This window comes from Salvelinus sp. IW2-2015, linkage group LG14, assembly GCF_002910315.2.
Source record: "Salvelinus sp. IW2-2015 linkage group LG14, ASM291031v2, whole genome shotgun sequence".
Taxonomy (NCBI): Eukaryota; Metazoa; Chordata; class Actinopteri; order Salmoniformes; family Salmonidae; genus Salvelinus; species Salvelinus sp. IW2-2015.
Window position 1 is genome coordinate 44,017,326 of NC_036854.1, and position 19,518 is coordinate 44,036,843.

At 42.1% G+C, this 19,518-nt stretch overlaps 1 protein-coding gene across 1 annotated transcript in view; it reads right to left on the reverse strand.

Moving 5' to 3' along the window:
- LOC111973111 (kinesin-1 heavy chain) overlaps positions 1-16,356 on the reverse strand; it is a 30,849-nt gene extending 14,493 nt beyond the window's left edge. The window contains exons 1-8 of the mRNA XM_024000351.3: positions 15,893-16,356; positions 8,574-8,661; positions 8,376-8,449; positions 8,007-8,111; positions 7,770-7,818; positions 2,205-2,260; positions 1,690-1,777; positions 1,218-1,342 (exon numbers count right to left, since the gene is read on the reverse strand). Coding sequence (XP_023856119.1) covers positions 1,218-1,342; positions 1,690-1,777; positions 2,205-2,260; positions 7,770-7,818; positions 8,007-8,111; positions 8,376-8,449; positions 8,574-8,661; positions 15,893-16,018 — 711 coding nt within the window. The 5' untranslated portion in view covers positions 16,019-16,356. The remainder of the gene's footprint in view (positions 1-1,217; positions 1,343-1,689; positions 1,778-2,204; positions 2,261-7,769; positions 7,819-8,006; positions 8,112-8,375; positions 8,450-8,573; positions 8,662-15,892) is intronic.
- Between the last annotated feature and the right edge of the window lie 3,162 nt (positions 16,357-19,518).

A 19,518-nucleotide genomic window follows, 5' to 3' on the forward strand; every position in this document is an offset into this window, starting at 1 on the left:
ATAAGAACATCCAATAGTCAAAGGTTAATGAAATACAAATGGTATAGAGGGAAATAGTCCTATTATTCCTATAATAACTACAACCTAAAACTTCTTACCTGGGAATATTGAAGACTCATGTTAAAAGGAACCACCAGCTTTCATATGTTCTCATGTTCTGAGCWAGGAACTMAAACGTTAGCTTTCTTACATAGCACATATTGCACTTTTATTTTCTTCTCCAACACTTTGTTTTTGCATTATTTAAACCAAATTGAACATGTTTCATTATTTACTTGAGGCTAAATTTATTTTATTGAAGTATTATATTAAGTTAAAATAAGTGTTCATTCAGTATTGTTGTAATTGTCATTATTACAAATAAATACATAAATATATTTTTTTTTTTATAAAATCGGCCGATTAATCGGTATCGGCTTTTTTGGTCCTCCAATAATCGGTATCGGCGTTGAAAAATCATAAATCGGTCGACCTCTAGGCTAGTTAGTTAATTGTGACCAAATGTTCAAATCAATAGCAGCGTGTTAGGCTAAATGTACAGTACAGTGCCAGTAGGAGAAAGCAGGCATTGTGCAAAAGTGAATGTGATGAACTTGAACACTAAGATTGGAGATAAGAAAAGGGAGGAAACAGAGGAAAAGTAGACTGAGAGAAAGAAATGTTTATGGCCAACTGGAAGCCCGCGGGGCGATTTTAGTTGGCCCCACAAGTAAAAAAGTTCTATTTCATTTTTATTGTTGGACATAGGACTGTATAAACACCTGCAAATCAGCCAAGTGATTTTAATTTTGGAAATCTGTTCCAAAGTATTCCCACACATAAGAGATAGACTGTATATGAAATGTAAGCAAGGTTTGAAATGATTATGTTTCAGTCAAGTACTATATCTGTTTGGGCTTCTTGCTGTCAATTTTTAGTACACAAATTTGTAATTATGTTCCGGAACCCTAACCATCCCAAAAAAATGAAAAAATGCCCAAGGCCGAATATAGTTGATGATCCCTGGCTTATGCTACGTCCTGATTTTCCACAAGTGTGACCATGCAATCTCACCGTCATGCATTTTAAAAGCATAGGACTGACGTAAGCACAGACTGTAATGAGTTACAGCCATTGTAAAATCCATGCAAAAAAAACACTTCTGAAAAAGGGTGAATGACCGGAACACAGGCACAGAGGAAGGAAGGCACAGAGAGAAAAATTAGATGGAGACGTACTTTTTCGCTCCCGGCCAAATCGACGAGGTAGAGCTTGCCGCTGAGTTTCTGCTCTGTAGCAGTGTTTTCCTGCTTCACGTTGATCTGGAAGATACTATGACTTCTGGAGCTGTGCTCGTTCATGTCTGGAACACACACACAAGCGTTAACACACAAATCTAATGCCAACAGCAACATTTATTCATAACTACGGTCTACAGTTTTTCCTGGTTCCTGGTCAGAAAAACTCCCGGTAATAATTATGTAATGGATGTGTAATTGCATCCCAAATGGCACCCTATATTTTGCATCCCAAATGGTACCCTATCCCCTTATGGGCCATGGTCAAAAGTAGTCACAATCAAGGGAATAGGGTGCCATTTAGGACGTAGCCTGGCACTGCTGTGTGAGATTGTCTTGGTTGATCAGGAGATCCATTGAGGAGGATGATGAACCCATGAGAAGCAGCAGGGACTGTGTTGTACTGACTCACTTGTGACGGCAACGTGCCGGTTGGATTTGCCCTCGTCAATAGTATCCATGACCTCGTCGGGGCTGCACACAAAGCGCTCGGTACACCCCTAGGGACACACAGAGAACCAAGGAACAACAATTTCATTTGACACAGTAGACGTTCATAGACAAAGAGGCGATTATGGATACATTTCTTGTTAACATTGGCATTAAAGTCGAGGACAATCCGGAAGTTAGATCGGTATTTTAAGTCCTTTAACTTTCTCCAAACAACTCATCCGAAATAGCACCCTATTCCCTATAGTGCACTACTTCTGACCAGCGACCATATATCAAAAGTAGTGCACTACGAAGGGAATTGGGTGCCATGTGACCCACAACCATTCTTCCAATTGAGCTATAGGCAATCCATCATTCTCTTCATCTACTGAACTGTATTATCGATTCATCCCCCTGACCAAACGTTCATGAATCTATCTATGGTACCATTATAGATGTTTGGCTCACTTGACCATAAATAAACCTGTGCCTCACCTTGACATAGGGCACCCTGTTCTTATCCTCATGTACAGACAGGTTGTTCTTTGTTACTGCAGAGAGGGGAACAAACAAAAAAGTTATTTCAGGTTGTTGACCAACGTTGTAACAAGGAATCATCACCAGGCAAGCGCCTGCATTTAAAGGGATACTTGGCATCGGAGGCCCTTTATCTACTTGCTCCCGAAAGGCGCAGCGGTCTAAGGCACTGCATCTCAGTGCTAGAGGCATCACTACAGACCCTGGTTCGATCCCGGGCTGTATCACAACGGCCGTGATCGGAAGTCCCATAGGGCGGTGCACATTGGCCCAGTGTCGTCCGTGTTAGGGGAAGGTTTGGCCGTGGTAGACCGTCATTGTAAAATATGAATTTGTTCTTAACCGACTTTAGTTAAATAAAGGTTCAATTTACAAAATGTAATAATCTACTTCTGCAGAGTCCGATGAACTCATGGATACCATTTGTATGTCTCTGCGTGCAGTTTGGAGGAAGTTGCTAACTAATTGCTAGCAATTGCGAGCTAGCGCAATGACGAAGTCTATGGGTATCTCCTAGCATAAACGTCCATTATTGTACTAATGCTAGTTAGCATTGGCTCGCAAAACAACCTAACATCCCCCATATTGGACACAGAGACACACAAACGGTATCCACGAGTTCATCTGGCTCTGGGGGAGTAGATAATGGGCATAAAGAGTTTGGGCAGAATATCACCGGTCACACAGCGTAGGCATGCTCCTCAAACAGTGGTTTGTGTGTGGAGTGAAATAACGGTTTTCCAGCGGAAAAGGGGATACCTAGTCAGTTGTCCAACTGAATGTATTCAACAGAAATGTGTCTTCCGCATTTAACCCAACCCTTCTGAATCAGAGAGGTGCGGGGGGCTGCCTTAAATCGACATGTCTTCGACACCCGGGGAACTGCCTTGCTCAGGGGGCAGAACGACAGATTTTTACATTGTCAGCTCGGGGATTCGATCCAGCAACCTTCCGGTTACTGGCCCAACGCTTTAAAACCTAGGTTACCTGCGTGCCGCCTCTATTTGCTAATAGAGTGGATACAGATATGTCTTTTTCCCCCTGCACATTTAATAATGGCCCATTCTGTGCAGGGCCATTCTGTGCAGCCTCAGGCAAGGAACAGAGGGACTATCAAATCATCAATAGCCTATCATTTCAATCTCCCTGAAAAGATGGAACTTATATTACGACAAATATTATGGCTGACCTCAAATGTGCTGGTTGATAAAATACCTGTATTTATGGGAAAGATGTTTGAAAAGGGTATTTTGTCTTTCATGGAGTTCTGAGTTTGTCTTTCATCAGAATTGTATGGGAAGGTCTGCTCAATCAAAAATTACAACCAATTGATTACTGCATTACCACACAAATGGAGGCAGCAGGTGGCAGCGGGAGGAGGTAGCGAACTGGTCTGTCTGCCCAATATAAAAGGATCAAAACTGGCGGAGGAATAAAAATAGGAAATTGTAGCAGTTAAATTTGAGGACCAGGATGTTGACAGCTGTGCCATACAGATTGCAAAATAGTTGGGAAGAGATTTTTGATGTACCGATTCCATGGTATGAGTTGATATATAAAATTACGCAAAATTCATGCTTTTCAGCTAAAATTATTATATAGAATTCTTGCCAACAACAACATTTTGAATATTTGGGGCATACAATCATCGCAGCTCTGCAGATTTTGTTGTGAGGATACAGAATCAATAGACCATTTATATTGGTATTGCCCTCAGGTAGCCTGTTTCTGGTCTCAGGTTCAGGAATGACTGAAAATGCTTAACATCAGCCTCCCACGTGGCGCAGTGGTCTAAGGCACTGCATCGCAGTGTTAGCTGTGCCACCAGAGACTCTGGGTTTGAGCCCAGGCTCTGACACAGCCGGCCGCGACCGGGAGGCCCATGGGGCATGGCGCACAATTGGCCTAGCGTCGTCCGGGTTAGGGTGGGTTTGGCCGGCAGGGATATCCTTGTCTCATCGCGCACTAGCGACTCCTGTGGCGGGCCGGGCGCAGTGCACGCTGACCAGGTACTACATTTACATTTAAGTCATTTAGCAGACGCTCTTATCCAGAGCGACTTACAAACTAGGCTAGGTGTACGGTGTTTCCTCCGAAACTTTGGTGTGGCTGGCTTCCGGGTTGGATGGGTGCTGTGTTAAAAAGCAGTGCGGCTTGGTTGGGTTGTGTTTGAGGACGCATGGCTCTCGACCTTCGCCTCTCCCGAGTCCGTGCGGGAGTTGTAGCGATGAGACAAGACAGTAACTACTAACAATTGGATACCACGAAATTGGGGAGAAAAAGGGGGTAAAAAGAAAAAAAGAAAAAGAAAATCAATCTAAAATTGACCCTAGAAATAGTACTGTTGCCTAACCTGAGGCCTCGCGAGTGGTGCAGTGGTCTAAGGCACTGCATCGGAGTGCTAGCTGTGCCAACAGAGATTCTGGGTTCGAGTCCAGGCTCTGTCGCAGCCGGCCGCAACCGGCCGACCCACGGGGCGGCGCACAATTGGCCCAGCATGGTTAGGGGAGGGTTTGTCCGGCAGGGATGTCCTTGTCCCATCGCGCACTAGCGCCTCCTGTGGCGGGCCGGGCACAGTGCACGCCGACGCGGTCGCCAGGTGTACGGTGTTTCCTACGCTTCCGGGTTGGATGGGTGCTGTGTCAAGAAGCAGTGCGGCTTGGTTGGGTTTCGGAGGACACACGGCTCTCGAACTTCACCTCTCCCAAGTCCGTACAGGAGTTGCAGCGATGAGACAAGACCAATTGGATACAAATTGGGGCGAAAAAGGGGTAAAAAAAATTATAAATAGTACTGTTGGGAGATCTGGAGAGACCGGGTCAGTCAATTACTAATACTCTTAGTAAAAGTATTTATATTCAACTCGCAATCTGTGGATTCTATTCAATTAGATAGATTGAAATTGTATGTTAAACATCACAGCATAGTTGAAAGATATATGGTGCGTAGAAATCCGAAGAGGGTGGCCAGCAGAGATAGTTGGGATGTGCTGAGGGAAGCTGAGGTTCGGGATGTGGAATTGGAGACAAGTGGGAGTCGAGTTGCTGGGCGGGGGATTGAATGACGGTCAAAGATTAAAGTTAAAAAAATACAAATAAAACATAAAAAGTCAGTTTAAATGACACCGAGGGGCAGTGACGTTACATTTAATTCTGGTATGTCTGAGGCTGATGCCGTGCAGGTGTTTGTACACACACACACTCTCATTCAAATGCACACATACACACACACGTAAATAGTGCCATACATGCACTCAAACATATTCAGTTGGCCTTGGTGTTATGATTTTTGTTGTCCTTGATGTCTTTTGCATTGTTGTTTTCTGGTTTTCTGTGTCTCTCTCCTTTTGTTCATTTTGTTAGTTGTTGGTGCATTGGGGACAGGGGCTTGGGGAATGGAAATATTAGATTTTTCTCAGGGACTGTGGGGGAGGGTCTCGGATGGTTGAGGGGCAGCTCTTAGGGAACTGTGGGGGGGATCCTGGAGGGCTGGAGGGCTGGTGGCCTGGCGGTTGGGAGCTTGGGCCGGTGTCTGATAGATCGCTGGTTCGGGTCCCCGTTTTTGACCTTGCGGGAGGATCTGTCAACGTGCCCTTGAGCAAGGCGTTGACCCTGGTTGCTTCTGTGTGTCGCTTTGGATGGGAGTCTGTTAGATGACTAATGTGATGTAGTTGTTGAGAGGCTTCACTGCAAGTAGATTGTTTTTATTTAATATTTAAAACATTTTTTTTTTTTTATGAAATAGCCTATCTTGTAGCCCATATATGTTTTGATTTCTAAGACATTCTATGGTTTGTATCATTCACAACTAAAGTTGCCAAATAACTCTAAATCTAGCGTTTCACATTCAACATAGCGCTCTGGCTCCGGAATGGGAAAAATATCTGTTCTATTTTATTCAGCTAAGTTCAATTATATTCTTCTCACTATAAAATCATATAATATTAAATAATGGCACATCTGGTCTGCTAAATGAACAAGCCTACAGCTTATGGCATGGAGCATAGCTAGATAACATATAGTTATGTTATCAACTCAGTCTCATCTTCTGAAATACATTTTCTTCATATCATGTTTCTTTAGACCTGACTAAAATAAATAATGGGTTTATTGTGATTGTGTATATTCAATTTTTTTATGTAGATGTTCCAACGGTGCGCATCACCGGCTAGCATGCAGCTTGATTGCGTGGAGGCCCGGATATACTAAACGTGTTTATGTTAAATAACGGTCAATTACATCGAGATCGGCAGACTTTTGCATGACAATAACTGTCTGACAAAATGTCATGACCGCCACAGCCCTAGCTCAAGTGCATCCAATTTCTTTTGGTCATCCTTGAGATTTCACGACAATTTGATTGGAGTCCACCTGTGGCCAATTAAATTGTTTGGACATGATTTAGAAAGAGACAACCATCTATATAAGGTCTCACAGTTGACAGTTCATGTCAGAGCAGAAACTATACCATGAAGTCAAAGGAACTGTCTGAAGATCTTAGAGATATCATTTAGGAGGCATATATCTGGGAAAAGGTATCAAACAAGTTCTACAGTGTTGAACGTTTGATAGTGACCATCATTGGTAAATTGAGAAAGAATATGTAACTACCCATACTATGCCTAGAGGTGGCCATCCGACCAAACTGTCAGAACTACAGAGTTCCTTGGCTAAGCCAGGAGAACCTGCCAGAAGGACAACAGTCTCTACAGCACTTCACCAATCTGGGCTTTATGGGAGAGTGGCCAGACGGAAGCCACTCCTGAGAAAAAGGCAAGACAGCACGTCTGGAGTTTGCAAAAAGGCATGTGAGAGAGCATAAGGCAAAGGATTCTGTGGTCTAATGAGAGAAAAACGATTACTTTTCGGCCTCAATGAGAAATCCAGGCACAGCTATTCACCATTCTAACACAATTCCTACCGTGAAGCATAGCGATGGCAGCATCACGCTATGGGGATGCTTTTCAGCGGCAGGGACGGGAAAAATGGTAAAGGATAAAGCAAACAATGAACGGTGCCAAATACAGGCAAATCCCTAATGGGAACCTGCTTCTGAGTGCAAACGACCTTGGACTAGGGGTGAATATTTAAGTTCCAACAGGACAATGACCCCAAGCATACAACCAAAGCAACGCTGAAACGGCTTCAGAACAAAAATGTGATAGTCGTTGAACGGACCAGCCAAAGCCCAGACTTGAATCCCATTTAAAATCTGTTGGAAAGACTTGAAGATTTCTATTCACCACCGCTTCCCATATAACTTAATAGAGCTTCAGGAAATCTGCAAAGAAGAATGGGAGAAAATCCCCAAATCCAGATGTGCAAAGCTGATAAACAAGTATTGACTTATGGGTGTGAATACATTTCTGTATTTCAAATTCGATTGAAATCCATTTAGAATTCAGGCTGTAAGACAACAACATGTGGAATAAGTCAAAGGGGTATGAATACTTTCTGAAGGCACTGTATATCTCCAGAATGGTCAAATGAGGATGCCTGCTGTGCCACAACAAACAGTACATACCATCCAGTAGGTCCTTGATCCTGTCCAGGTAAATCTCAAAATATGAAACCTGCAACAGAGATACCTCTGATTAGAAACAATCCTTATTAGTATTATGTAGCCGATATGGAATAACTAGCAGATCAGCGCCCAGTGAGGGACGGACGGGCAGAATGTACTCGGTCATAAGTTTATTAAAAATGTCCAATTCGCAATAGAAGCACTTGAGGCCAGCTGTGTGGTTGAAGTGCTCCATACCTTGATATGGAACTCTAGGTTCTCATCCATGGAGTAGATGTAGTTGAAGATGTCCTGGACTATTCTGGGGATGATCCCCATACCATCCGGGTCATGGAGGCTACCCTTTACAGGACAGAGACAGGTTCCCGTCAATCATAGAACAGTTGAAAGCAGGGTTGGAGTCAATTCCGTTTCAATTCCGCCATATCAGGAAGTAAACTTAAATTCCAATTCCAATATTACTTAATGCCTTCCTATGAGAAAAATGTGGAACTGGAATGTGTTATCTTCCTGATATGACTGAATTGAAATGGAATTGACCCCAACGCTGGTTGAAAGCATTTGACCAAACACATTAAGCATGTATTGTATAGGCCCTTCGCTCACCTCCATGGTGTGCGTTTTTCCAGACGATGTCTGCCCAAAGGCAAATATAGTCCCATTGTAGCCATCAAGCACATCTGTGTACAGAGGAAAATACATGGAGAACTTATTAAAGCATCATTTTAAACTGCCAAAAGGTTCACACTGCTAGCACAGCACCAGAGCTAGCTACCTGGGCACGCTGTATCCATCCTTCCTTACCTTTAACAATCTTTTGAGCAGAGGCTTTGTACATCTGCTCCTGTGTCGTATTGGACCCGAACACTCGGTCAAACATGAACGGTTTACCCTGTAGACAATAGGTAAAAGTGAATCAGCAACAAAGGATACCTAGAGTACAAGAATAGCAGAATGACAAGAAAAGTGAAACAGAAACTTGTTCTAATGTTGACATTTACTTGAGGCCTATTTTCTGTGGTAGCATAATATATAATATATATATATATATATATATATATATATATAATATATATACACAGTGGGGAGAACAAGTATTTGAACACTGATGATTTGCAGGTTTTCCTACTTACAAAGCATGTAGAGGTCTGTAATTTTTATCATAGGTACACTTCAACTGTGAGAGACGGAATTTAAAACAAAAATCCAGAAAATCACATTGTATGATTTTTAAGTAATTAATTCGCATTTTATTGCATGACATAAGTATTTGATACATCAGAAAGCAGAACTTAATATTTGGTACAGAAACCTTTGTTTGCAATTACAGAGATCATACGTTTCCTGTAGTCTTGACCAGGTTTGCACACACTGCAGCAGGGATTTTGGCCCACTCCTCCATACAGACCTTCTCCAGATCCTTCAGGTTTCGGGGCTGTCGCTGGGCAATACGGACTTTCAGCTCCCTCCAAAGATTTTCTATTGGGTTCAGGTCTGGAGACTGGCTAGGCCACTCCAGGACCTTGAGATGCTTCTTACGGAGCCACTCCTTAGTTGCCCTGGCTGTGTGTTTCGGGTCGTTGTCATGCTGGAAGACCCAGCCACGACCTATCTTCAATGCTCTTACTGAGGAAGGAGGTTGTTGGCCAAGATCTCGCGATGCATGGCCCCATCCATCCTCCCCTCAATACGGTGCAGTCATCCTGTCCCCTTTGCAGAAAAGCATCCCCAAAGAATGATGTTTCCACCTCCAAGCTTCACGGTTAGGATGGTGTTCTTGGGGTTGTACTAATCCTTCTTCTTCCTCCAAACACGGCGAGTGGAGTTTAGACCAAAAAGCTCTATTTTTGTCTCATCAGACCACATGACCTTCTCCAATTCCCCTCTGGATCATCGATGGTCATTGGCAAACTTCAGACGGGCCTGGACATGCGCTGGCTTGAGCAGGGGGACCTTGCGTGCGCTGCAGATTTTAATCCATGACGGCGTAGTGTGTTACTAATGGTTTTCTTTGAGACTGTGGTCCCAGCTCTCTTCAGGTCATTGACCAGGTCCTGCCGTGTAGTTCTGGGCTGATCCCTCACATTCCTCATGATCATTGATGCCCCACGAGGTGAGATCTTGCATGGAGCCCCAGACGAGGGTGATTGACCGTCATCTTGAACTTCTTCCATTTTCTAATAATTGTGCCAACAGTTGTTGCCTTCTCATCAAGCTGCTTGCCTATTGTCCTGTAGCCCATCCCAGCCTTGTACAGGTCTACAATTTATCCCTGAGTCCTTACACAGCTCTCTGGTCTTTGCCATTGTGGAGAGGTTGGAGTCTGTTTGATTGAGTGTGTGACAGGTGTCTTTTATACAGGTAACGAGTTCAAACAGGTGCAGTTAATACAGGTAATGAGTGGAGAACAAGAGGGCTTCTTAAAGAAAAAACTAACAGGTCGTGGAGAGCCGGAATTCTTACTGGTTGGTAGGTGATCAAATACTTATGTCATGCAATAAAATGCAAATTAATTACTTAAAAATCATACAATGTGATTTTCTGGACTTTTGTTTTAGATTCCGTCTCTCACAGTTGAAGTGTACCTATGATAAAAATGACAGACCTCTACATGCTTTGTAAGTAGGAAAACCTGCAAAATCGGCAGTGTATCAAATACTTGTTCTCCCCACTGTATATATTAGACACTTGACCTCCATTTTAATACTTTACCAATGACCATTATTCTATAATGAACAAATCAACCAACAATTGAAATACCGGTAGACAGGTATTCAAAACAGGCACAAGAGATTACATTAGCCGTCCAGCAGGTCAATGAGAAACACTACAGTATACGGTATTCACCACCAGACCAACTCAGTCCAAACACAGCCTTTTCAACATTAGGTTTGTGTCCACTAATGGACTCCTTTGTAAAGAGATCCACCGCACACTAGACCAAGGCTGAGTCCCAAATGGCACCCTCTTCCTTATACAGTGCAATTGATGGGACCTGGTCTAAAGTAGTGCACTATATAGGGAATAAGGTGCCATTTGGGATGTAGCCCTGGCCTTTCCCTTCTCAGTGTGACTAAGGGCCAGAGACAGCTCAGAAACATCAGCATCCTCCCTCTGTGTCTCTGGAAGATGCAAAGGCTTTACTGACTGGCAACTGATCAGCAGGGCACTTCAGGCTATTCATTTGACAGCAGCAGCCAACATCAATCATTACAGCTTACATCAGAGGGAGTTCTTTAGGATGACACAGCGTTCCCTCCATCATTGTAGAGGCGGGATCTCTAGAAGCCTACTTTACCTTGTTTTGAGAACAATTGTTTTTATTGAGTTAGCCTACTTTAAAAACGGTGCATTGAAAGAGAAAATGTCTACTTTCCTTGGCCAAATGAAAGTCATTAAAAAGTATGGGGAAATAAAATGGAATAGTCAAACTACAGTGCAGTAGCTAAAACAGTTTGGGAATTAAAAGCTACAGAAGCTTTCCTTGTGGGTAACATTATGTTCATATCTGCCAGCATAAATGGAAACAACCTGTATGGTTATTTTGATGAAATGTTGTGTGCTGCTGACATTCATACTGTACCGCTCTGTGTGAGTGATGGTGTTAGAGCAGCAACGTGGTCTCCGAGCATTTCCTATTATTCTGTATAACTCCGAGACACTCCCTCTCATAGGTTACAAATGGCAATTTGTACAATATGTTACGAATTTGCTCAAATGTACAATGTCACAAATTTGCAAACTGTATGATACGTTACAAATTCCAATTTGTTGTGGCTAACGCTAGCTAGCTCTAGGTGTTAAGGTTAGCCGTTAGGTTAAAGGGTTAAATAAAATGCTAAGTAGTTGCAAAGTAGCTAAACGGCTAAAGTTGTACGTGATGAGATTCGTACACGCAACCTTTGGGTTGCTAGACGTTCACATTATATGCCCACCCCGAACCAGCAACCGTACTTTTGTTTTTGCCTTAAGTAACCTTCTGTCTTATGTAACCATACCAAACGTAACATATCATCCTAATTTGAGTGACCCGGATTTACATTCACTATGTTACGTCTAGTCTGAGACTAGTCTGAGTAGGACAAAATTATCCACTACAGTTCCTCCATCTACAACCCTGGCAATAGTCTGACTACCTCGATCCTAATCTTTGTTTGCATTCTGATTCTCCCCCTTTTCCCGAAGCGTGCACTTTCTCACATGGAATAACAATAGTGGAAACTCCCTCCAGCCAATGCTTGAACCAATCCAATGCTTTTAAATCCATGACGGAACGTGTGCAAGGGCACACTTCAGGAGAAGGATGGAGAATCGGGACGCAACCTTTGTGTTGTGCTGCTATGGACTGTGCATAACTGAGCTCTACCAAAATAGTATTTATCTATGGTTCTGCTGCCTTGACACCGACGTGGGGTGTTCTCATTCTGAATGATCACTCTGATTATGTGCCTGTGAGCACCACCAAAATGCCAGCCAAGGACTAGGCTTTTTGGTAGTAGTGATGGGTTGCGCCATTCTATTAGGAAGCCTTGGTGGTGTCCCAAATGGCACCCTATTCTGTATGTAGTGTGTTACTTTGACCAGGGCCCATAGTGCACTACATAAGGAATAGGATGCCATTTGGGACACTGACTTGATTCTCCTGGGCTGGCACCAAACAGAACCATTCTAAAGGGGAATAAGTACTTCTACTTCTAAAGTAGAACAAAAAGCATAACAATTATACTGAGCTTCAGGCAGAGCTACAGTGGGTGGGGGGGTGTCAATGTAAATAGTCTGGGTGGCCATTTGATTAATTGCTCAGTAGTCTTATGGCTTGGGGGTAGAAGCTGTTAAGGAGCCTTTTGGTCCTAGACTTGGCGCTCCGGTACTGCTTGCTGTGCGGTAGCAGGGAGAACAGTCTATGACTTGGGTGACTGGAGTCTGACAATTTTTGGGGTCATTTTCTATTAAGTTATCTTTAATTAAGTAGTATGATAATTGGGTACTTTTTTTACCCCCCCATGTTAAAAGGATAGTTCACCCAAATTACATGTTGGTTTCCTTATGACAGCAATCCATGCTTTGGTTTTGTTGTCCACCATTTCAAATGTTAACTTTTTTTCATTTGTGCCACAAATCCAATGCAAGTCAATGGTATCTATATTAGCATTTTGACACTTCATGTCCAAATTATCCAAAGTATGTAAATATGTATTGTGTAACTCAATGATATTACTTAGAGGATGTGGATATGAAGCACGAAAATGCTAATATAGATACCACACATTGGATTTGTAAAACAGTGCCGGGTAAACAAAACCAAATCATGGGTTGCTGTCATACTTTGTCCATAACCTGCTTAGAGGTTAAGGAAACAAATGTCATTTTGTAATTTGGGTGATCTATCCCTTTAATAACATTGAGGGTGGGGGATTCTTTAAAAAAGTTCACCTAATAGCAGGAACAGCACCGTCTAGCGGTCAGAACATGGAACTAACAGGATGTAGGATGGGACATGGCGTTTGACCATTTCTTTGGATTCCTCATGTCTTACTCATTGTTAGAAAGAAAAAAAGTGTGGTCCAAATCAGCTGTTAGGTAATATTAGATGAATCCTATACATTAAAACGGCAATTTGGATGCAATCAGTTACAATTTGATCTCTGAGAAGCCAAGCTAACTCAACAAAATAATGTTGCAGGAATGCTAATCTTATCCATTTCTAACTACAAAAATGATTTTAGAATAATCTGAGATGGTGAGTGTCATGGCTTGCTGAAATGAGATGGAACCACCCATAAAGGAAATGACTTCATCATCAGACTGACTCAGGCTTTTATATGTCAGTGTCCCAAATGGCACCCTATTCTATTCCTCTTGCTCTGGTCATAAGTAGTTCAATACTGCGACAAAAATGGCACCCTATCCCCCCGGGCTCTGGTCATAAGTAGTGCACTATGTAGGGAATACAGAGCCATTTGTGACACAGATTATTCCACAGTTTTGATTCCTGCCAGTGCCTGCAGCCAGCCAACCTCTTAGATTGTGGATCTAATACTATACCACAGTCTCCCTGCTGTCCTCCATTACTGGACTATAAACTGGCCAATTTGTCTCTGTGTGCCTGCTTCTCTGAAAAGCACAATCCATCGCTCCTAGCAGAGAAGAGTAGGGTTGTTGAACTAGAATGAGCATGATGCTGACTGGTAGAAACAGCTGGAATGTCAGGTTTTAGGCAAGCCCCACACACACACCCCAATCTTCCAGCACATCAGGGTCAGTCTCTGGGCCATGACTGATGTACAGTATTTGGGTAGTCTTGCCATGGGTAACACTAGGGTTGCCAATGGGATTATAGGTTACCCTGTGGCAGTAGCTGGACATCTCACCAAAGGTCAACGTTATTCAAATGAATGCAAAGGCAGAGACTGGTCAACACCAACAAAATATGTATCCTTCCCAGGGATGCCCACCCTTGCTAATACTACTAGTGAGTCCAACCCTACTTTTGACCAGAGCCCCAGTCAAAAGTAGGGAAGAGTGCGCCATTTGGGCCTCATACCCTGAGGTCTGGGTGGACGTACTAGGAAGTAGACTAAGCATAGTGAGCTTCTATTAAAAGAAATCTGGACAAAGAAATGTTTCCAGTAGTCACTGCCTACTCAAATGACATGACATCCCTCCCCCATAAAAACACCACACCCCTCATCCATCCATTCAACTGTTCCCAGTTACATTGTAAAATAGAATTCTCATATGGAGGAATGTTGTGGGACACACTGCACCCCATGCTCTATATTGGGTATGGCCCCAGTCAAAAGTAGTGCACTATATAGGGAATAGGGTGTCATTAGGACACATGGTTTCCGCTCCAGAGAGATAGGAAAGACAAGGAAAATATTATTTCTTAGTTTAGTATAAATAAGCCTGACAATTTATCTTTCAAAGATGAAGAAAGTTAAGCTGCTGTGGATCATATGTTATGCTTGGGGCCAAAAGTTTTGTTCCTAAGCACATGACATAACAAACGTGTATTCAGTCACTATGACCAGATGCCACACCCTTGGCTTCTACAGTACAGTTGACACTGTTGTTGGGACTTCTTTCTCCAGTTTTCAACCTCTATTCACCCACATCTCTTTGGGAATTGTTAAAAAACTGTTTTTCATTCATGAAATGAACATCATTAGGCTACAGAATTGAGGGAAGTGTTTGTGCTTTTATTGTGGTAAGCTCTTGTAACTTAGAAGTCCATACATTTTGTCCCAGCAGTTATGGTCGTTGTCATTTTCCTTTTTACAAGGCAATGGAAGGGGTGGGGTAGTGTACTGAGCAGGTGAGATCACCTGACTGCAAGTTTTCTATCCTAGTATTGCACCCCAAATTGTTATTCCAGAACAAAGCACCGGCTCTATACCACCGTATCTGAAGTCCGTTATGGGAAAATTTTAATTGCAGTAAATTGTCGGGCCTAGTTAGTTAAACCATTCCCCATTCAATACGCCCAAAAAATGACAGCTGTCAATGAGACGATGGCATCTGCGACGTGGCTATCCCGAGGTAGCTAACGTTAGTAACAAGCTACTATTTCAATACCGCACAAGGGACGGATAGTTAGATACCTAGCCACATTTGTGCGATCATAAGTAGGTAGCCAACTTCGAAAATAGGGCTGAGAGTTAAGATACAGGATTGATAGCCAAATCAGTTGTACGGCCATCCCCTCCCAAGATAATTACACTTCTTTAAATTCAAGTCAATGAATAAAAGTAGGCCGCGGAAATAACTTACTTTAGCTAACTAGTTAGCTGCTAGTTCAAATTAGACAGCAAAACAAACAGTAGATAGCTAGCTAGCGGAGTTAACGTTAGCTGGCGCGCAAGGGTGTTGCGGGCGTCATGTGTTCTGAATCGATTCGAGATTCATGCGAAATTGTAGATATTTGAATGTGATACAGTAATACATCAATATGGCTAGGTATTATGAGAAGGGGTAAACAAAGTGCCCTTGGCTGGTGTGGCTTTGCAAGCTAACGTTAGCTAGTTAGTGCTTAGCTAGCTAACGTTAGCCTAGCTAGCATTACAAAGGCCGGGGGACTGTTTTCGTAGGCCAATGTTTGCCGTGTTTGAACGCCAACTTACCGAGATAGACACTTGATCCTCCCCTGTAAACTTGGGTATGTATTTATCCCCTCTCTCCACCTCTGACTTGTTCAATGGTCTGAAACGGCACATCACTTTGATGGTGCATTCCGCCGGGTCCACCATCTTCGCCGCCGCTGTGAATGAATGGAGTCACACCAGACAAGCTCCTGCGGCTGCTAGCTAGCTACCTGCTACCACAGAAGAAGCGCCCGATCGATCACCCCTTTGGGAGGCAAAGAGATGCCGCACCCAGTGAATGCTTGTTTAGTTTGGTCAATCTCTTCCCTCCTCGTAAAATGTAGCAAGTCGACTATTCATCAGACATATTCTTTTAAAAGGACATCCATTCAAAAGATGGAAGTCATGTTGACGACCCGGCTGTAAAGTACTGTACTCTGACTTGCTCTTCGAGTCAGGAGGGACCCCTCTGTGTATGCGGGTCTGAACAGAGAGGAAGAAGCGAAGCGAGAGGTATAACTAGACCCAAATATGTCTTAACCAGCAGATGGCGTTTTTTTCGCTCACCAAGCGATGAGTTTTTGCGTGGAGGTCAACGAGAGAGTGTCTAATTTGGTTAACAAAAACATAAATTGCTTATTTGCTACGTGTATCTTATTTGATCGAATAGAAGTTTCGTAAGGATTCGGTTATTACCAGTGTACTAATATAAGTAGGACACGTGACATCACGGAAACTTTGAGAAAAAAACACTTTATATCGGAGTAATGCCTGGTCGTCACTATTACCTCAGCCACAGTTATAAACCCCGCCTATTTCTAAATGTATCTTCTTAAAGTGTGATTTTAAACCTACCCCTAACCACACTGCTAACCTTCCGCCTAAATAAAACCAACAAGCAAGTGTTTGTAATTATTACAATATAACCAATTGTGACTGGAAACTGTTGTGCCTGTTGTTCACGTATCTACACTCTCATTGGCTAAAATGGTCCCACCTGATCTTGTCTCCTCCAGACTGCGTTCCATTTTTGGATACATTTATTTTCCTTGTTAGAGCGGCCGCTAGAGTATCTGGTCAATGTAACGGATTACCTGTGGTCTGAATAACCCGGTGACGTCACCTCTGCAGTTATGCGGAGTTAATATACTAGTCGGAACTAGGAAACTCTGGAATGTCCAATTTGCTGATTCGTTGAATGCGGCACGTGTGTAACTTCAAACAGTTAGCAAGTGGGACATTTACGAGATTCCTTGTTCCGACTAGCACTTGAACGTGGCATTAAAGCCTACTGCCGCGTTCACATGCTCGGATATTTCCGATTTTCTGGAATTTCCTATTTTCCTAGTTCCGAATAGCACATGAACGCGGCATAAATTATTAACAAACTACAACCAATGGGTTTTGTCAGGATCAGTTTGTAGAACACGCCACCTTTAATTAATTGACATTACTAATCTGGACAGTGTCACTGACTATACTGGATTATTTTCTTCACATGCAATCTATTCGTGTTCTATTAGACTGTAGGCTACTACCACACTCAGACAAGTGGTCACACTGAACATATTTCATGATGTAGGAATGCTTATCACAACTGTTGCATGTGCTTTAGGCAGGCCAAACTTCAGAGGGGCCTAACTCCAATCCACTAGGGTAGGATATATAATCAAATTTCAATGGGATTTGCCTAAGTGGTGTGCAAATACTAATTCATATGACATCACACACAAAAAACTACTATATTTTAATTTGAGAATTACCTTTTTTTATTTAACCTTCATTTAACTAGGCAAGTCAGTTAAGAACAAATTCTTATTTACAATGACAGCCTAGGAACAGTAGGTTAACAGCCTTGTTCAGGAGCAGAACAACATATTTTTAACTTGATTCAATCTAGCAACCTTTCAATTACTAGCCAAATGCTCTAACCACTAGGCTACCTACCTGCTGAGAATACACCCTTCTTTTTCTGGGATGTCCTAATTATCAGCAGTGGAGTAAAGTACTTAAATTAAAGTACTTTAAAGTACTAATTCACTCGTTTTGGGGGGTATCTTTACTATTTATATTTTTGCCAACTTTTACTTCAATACATTCCTAAAGAAAATTATGTACCTTTTACTCCATACGTTTTCCCTGACAACCAAAAGTACTTATCAAGAAAACATCCCTGGTCATCCCTACTGCGTCTGATCTGGCGGACTCACCAAACACAAATGCTTTGTTTGTAAAGGAGTATTGCAGTGTGCCCCCTGGCTATCTATCAATAAAAAAAATACAAGAAAATTGTGCTTTCTGGTTTGCTTAATACAAGGAATTTGAAATGGTTTATACTTTTACTTTTTACATTTTAGCAATTCCATTTACTTTTGATACTTAAGTATATTTAAAAACAAATACTTTTAGACTTTTACTCAAGTAGTATTTTACTGGGTGACTGCCACTTTTACTTGAGTCATTTTATATTAAGGTATCTTTACTTTTACTCAAGTATGGCAATTGAGTACTTTTTACACCACTGATTATCAGTGTGGCCCTTGACAAAGCACAGAGAAAAGCAAACATCTCTAGGACTAATGAAACCAAAAACCTGTATTACTCACTAGGTGTGTGTGGACGTGTTTAACTACTTGTGGGCACCAGAAGTACCCACAAGAAAAGTAAATAAACAAAAATTTGACAAACTGGGGACATTTTGTTAGTCCCCACAAGTTCAAATGCTATTTCTAAGGGGTTTACGGTTAAGGTTAGAATTTGTGTTGGGGTTAGAATTAGGTTCAGGGTTAGAAGCTAGGGTTCGGACCTAGGGTTAGGGTTAAGGTCAGTTTTCTGGGGTTATATTTAGGGTTAGGGCATGGGTTAGTGTTAGGGAAAATAGGATTTTGAATGCGACTGAATTGTGTGTCCCCACAAGGTTAGTTATACTGCCCTAGGCAGAATAGTCCTCTTAAATAAAATGGTGTTGAAAAATACCGTACCATTCAAAAGTTTGAACACACCTACTATTTTCTACATTGTAGAGTAATAGTGACGACATCAAAACTATTAAATAACACATATGGAATCATGTAGCAATCAAAAAGTGTTAAACAAATTGAGATTTGAGATTCTTCAAAGTAGCTACCCTTTGCCTTTTATTTATTTATTTTATTTATTTCACCTTTATTTAACCAGGTAGGCAAGTTGAGAACACGTTCTCATTTACAATTGCGACCTGGCCAAGATAAAGCAAAGCAGTTCGACACATACAACAACACAGAGTTACACTTGGAGTAAAACAAACATACAGTCAATAATACATTAGAAAAATAAGTCTATATACAATGTGAGCAAGTGAGGTGAGATAAGGGAGGTAAAGGCAAAAAAAGGCCATGGTGGCAAAGTAAATACAATATAGKAAGTAAAACACTGGAATGGTTGATTTGCAGTGGAAGAATGTGCAAAGTAGAGATAGAAATAATGGGGTGCAAAGGAGCAAAATAAATAAATAAATACATAAATACAGTAGGGAAAGAGGTAGTTGTTTGGGCTAAATTATAGATGGGCTATGTACAGGTGCAGTAATCTATGAGCTGCTCTGACAGCTGGTGCATAAAGCTAGTGAGGGAGATAAGTGTTTCCAGTTTAAGAGATTTTTGTAGTTGGCAGCAGAGAACTGGAAG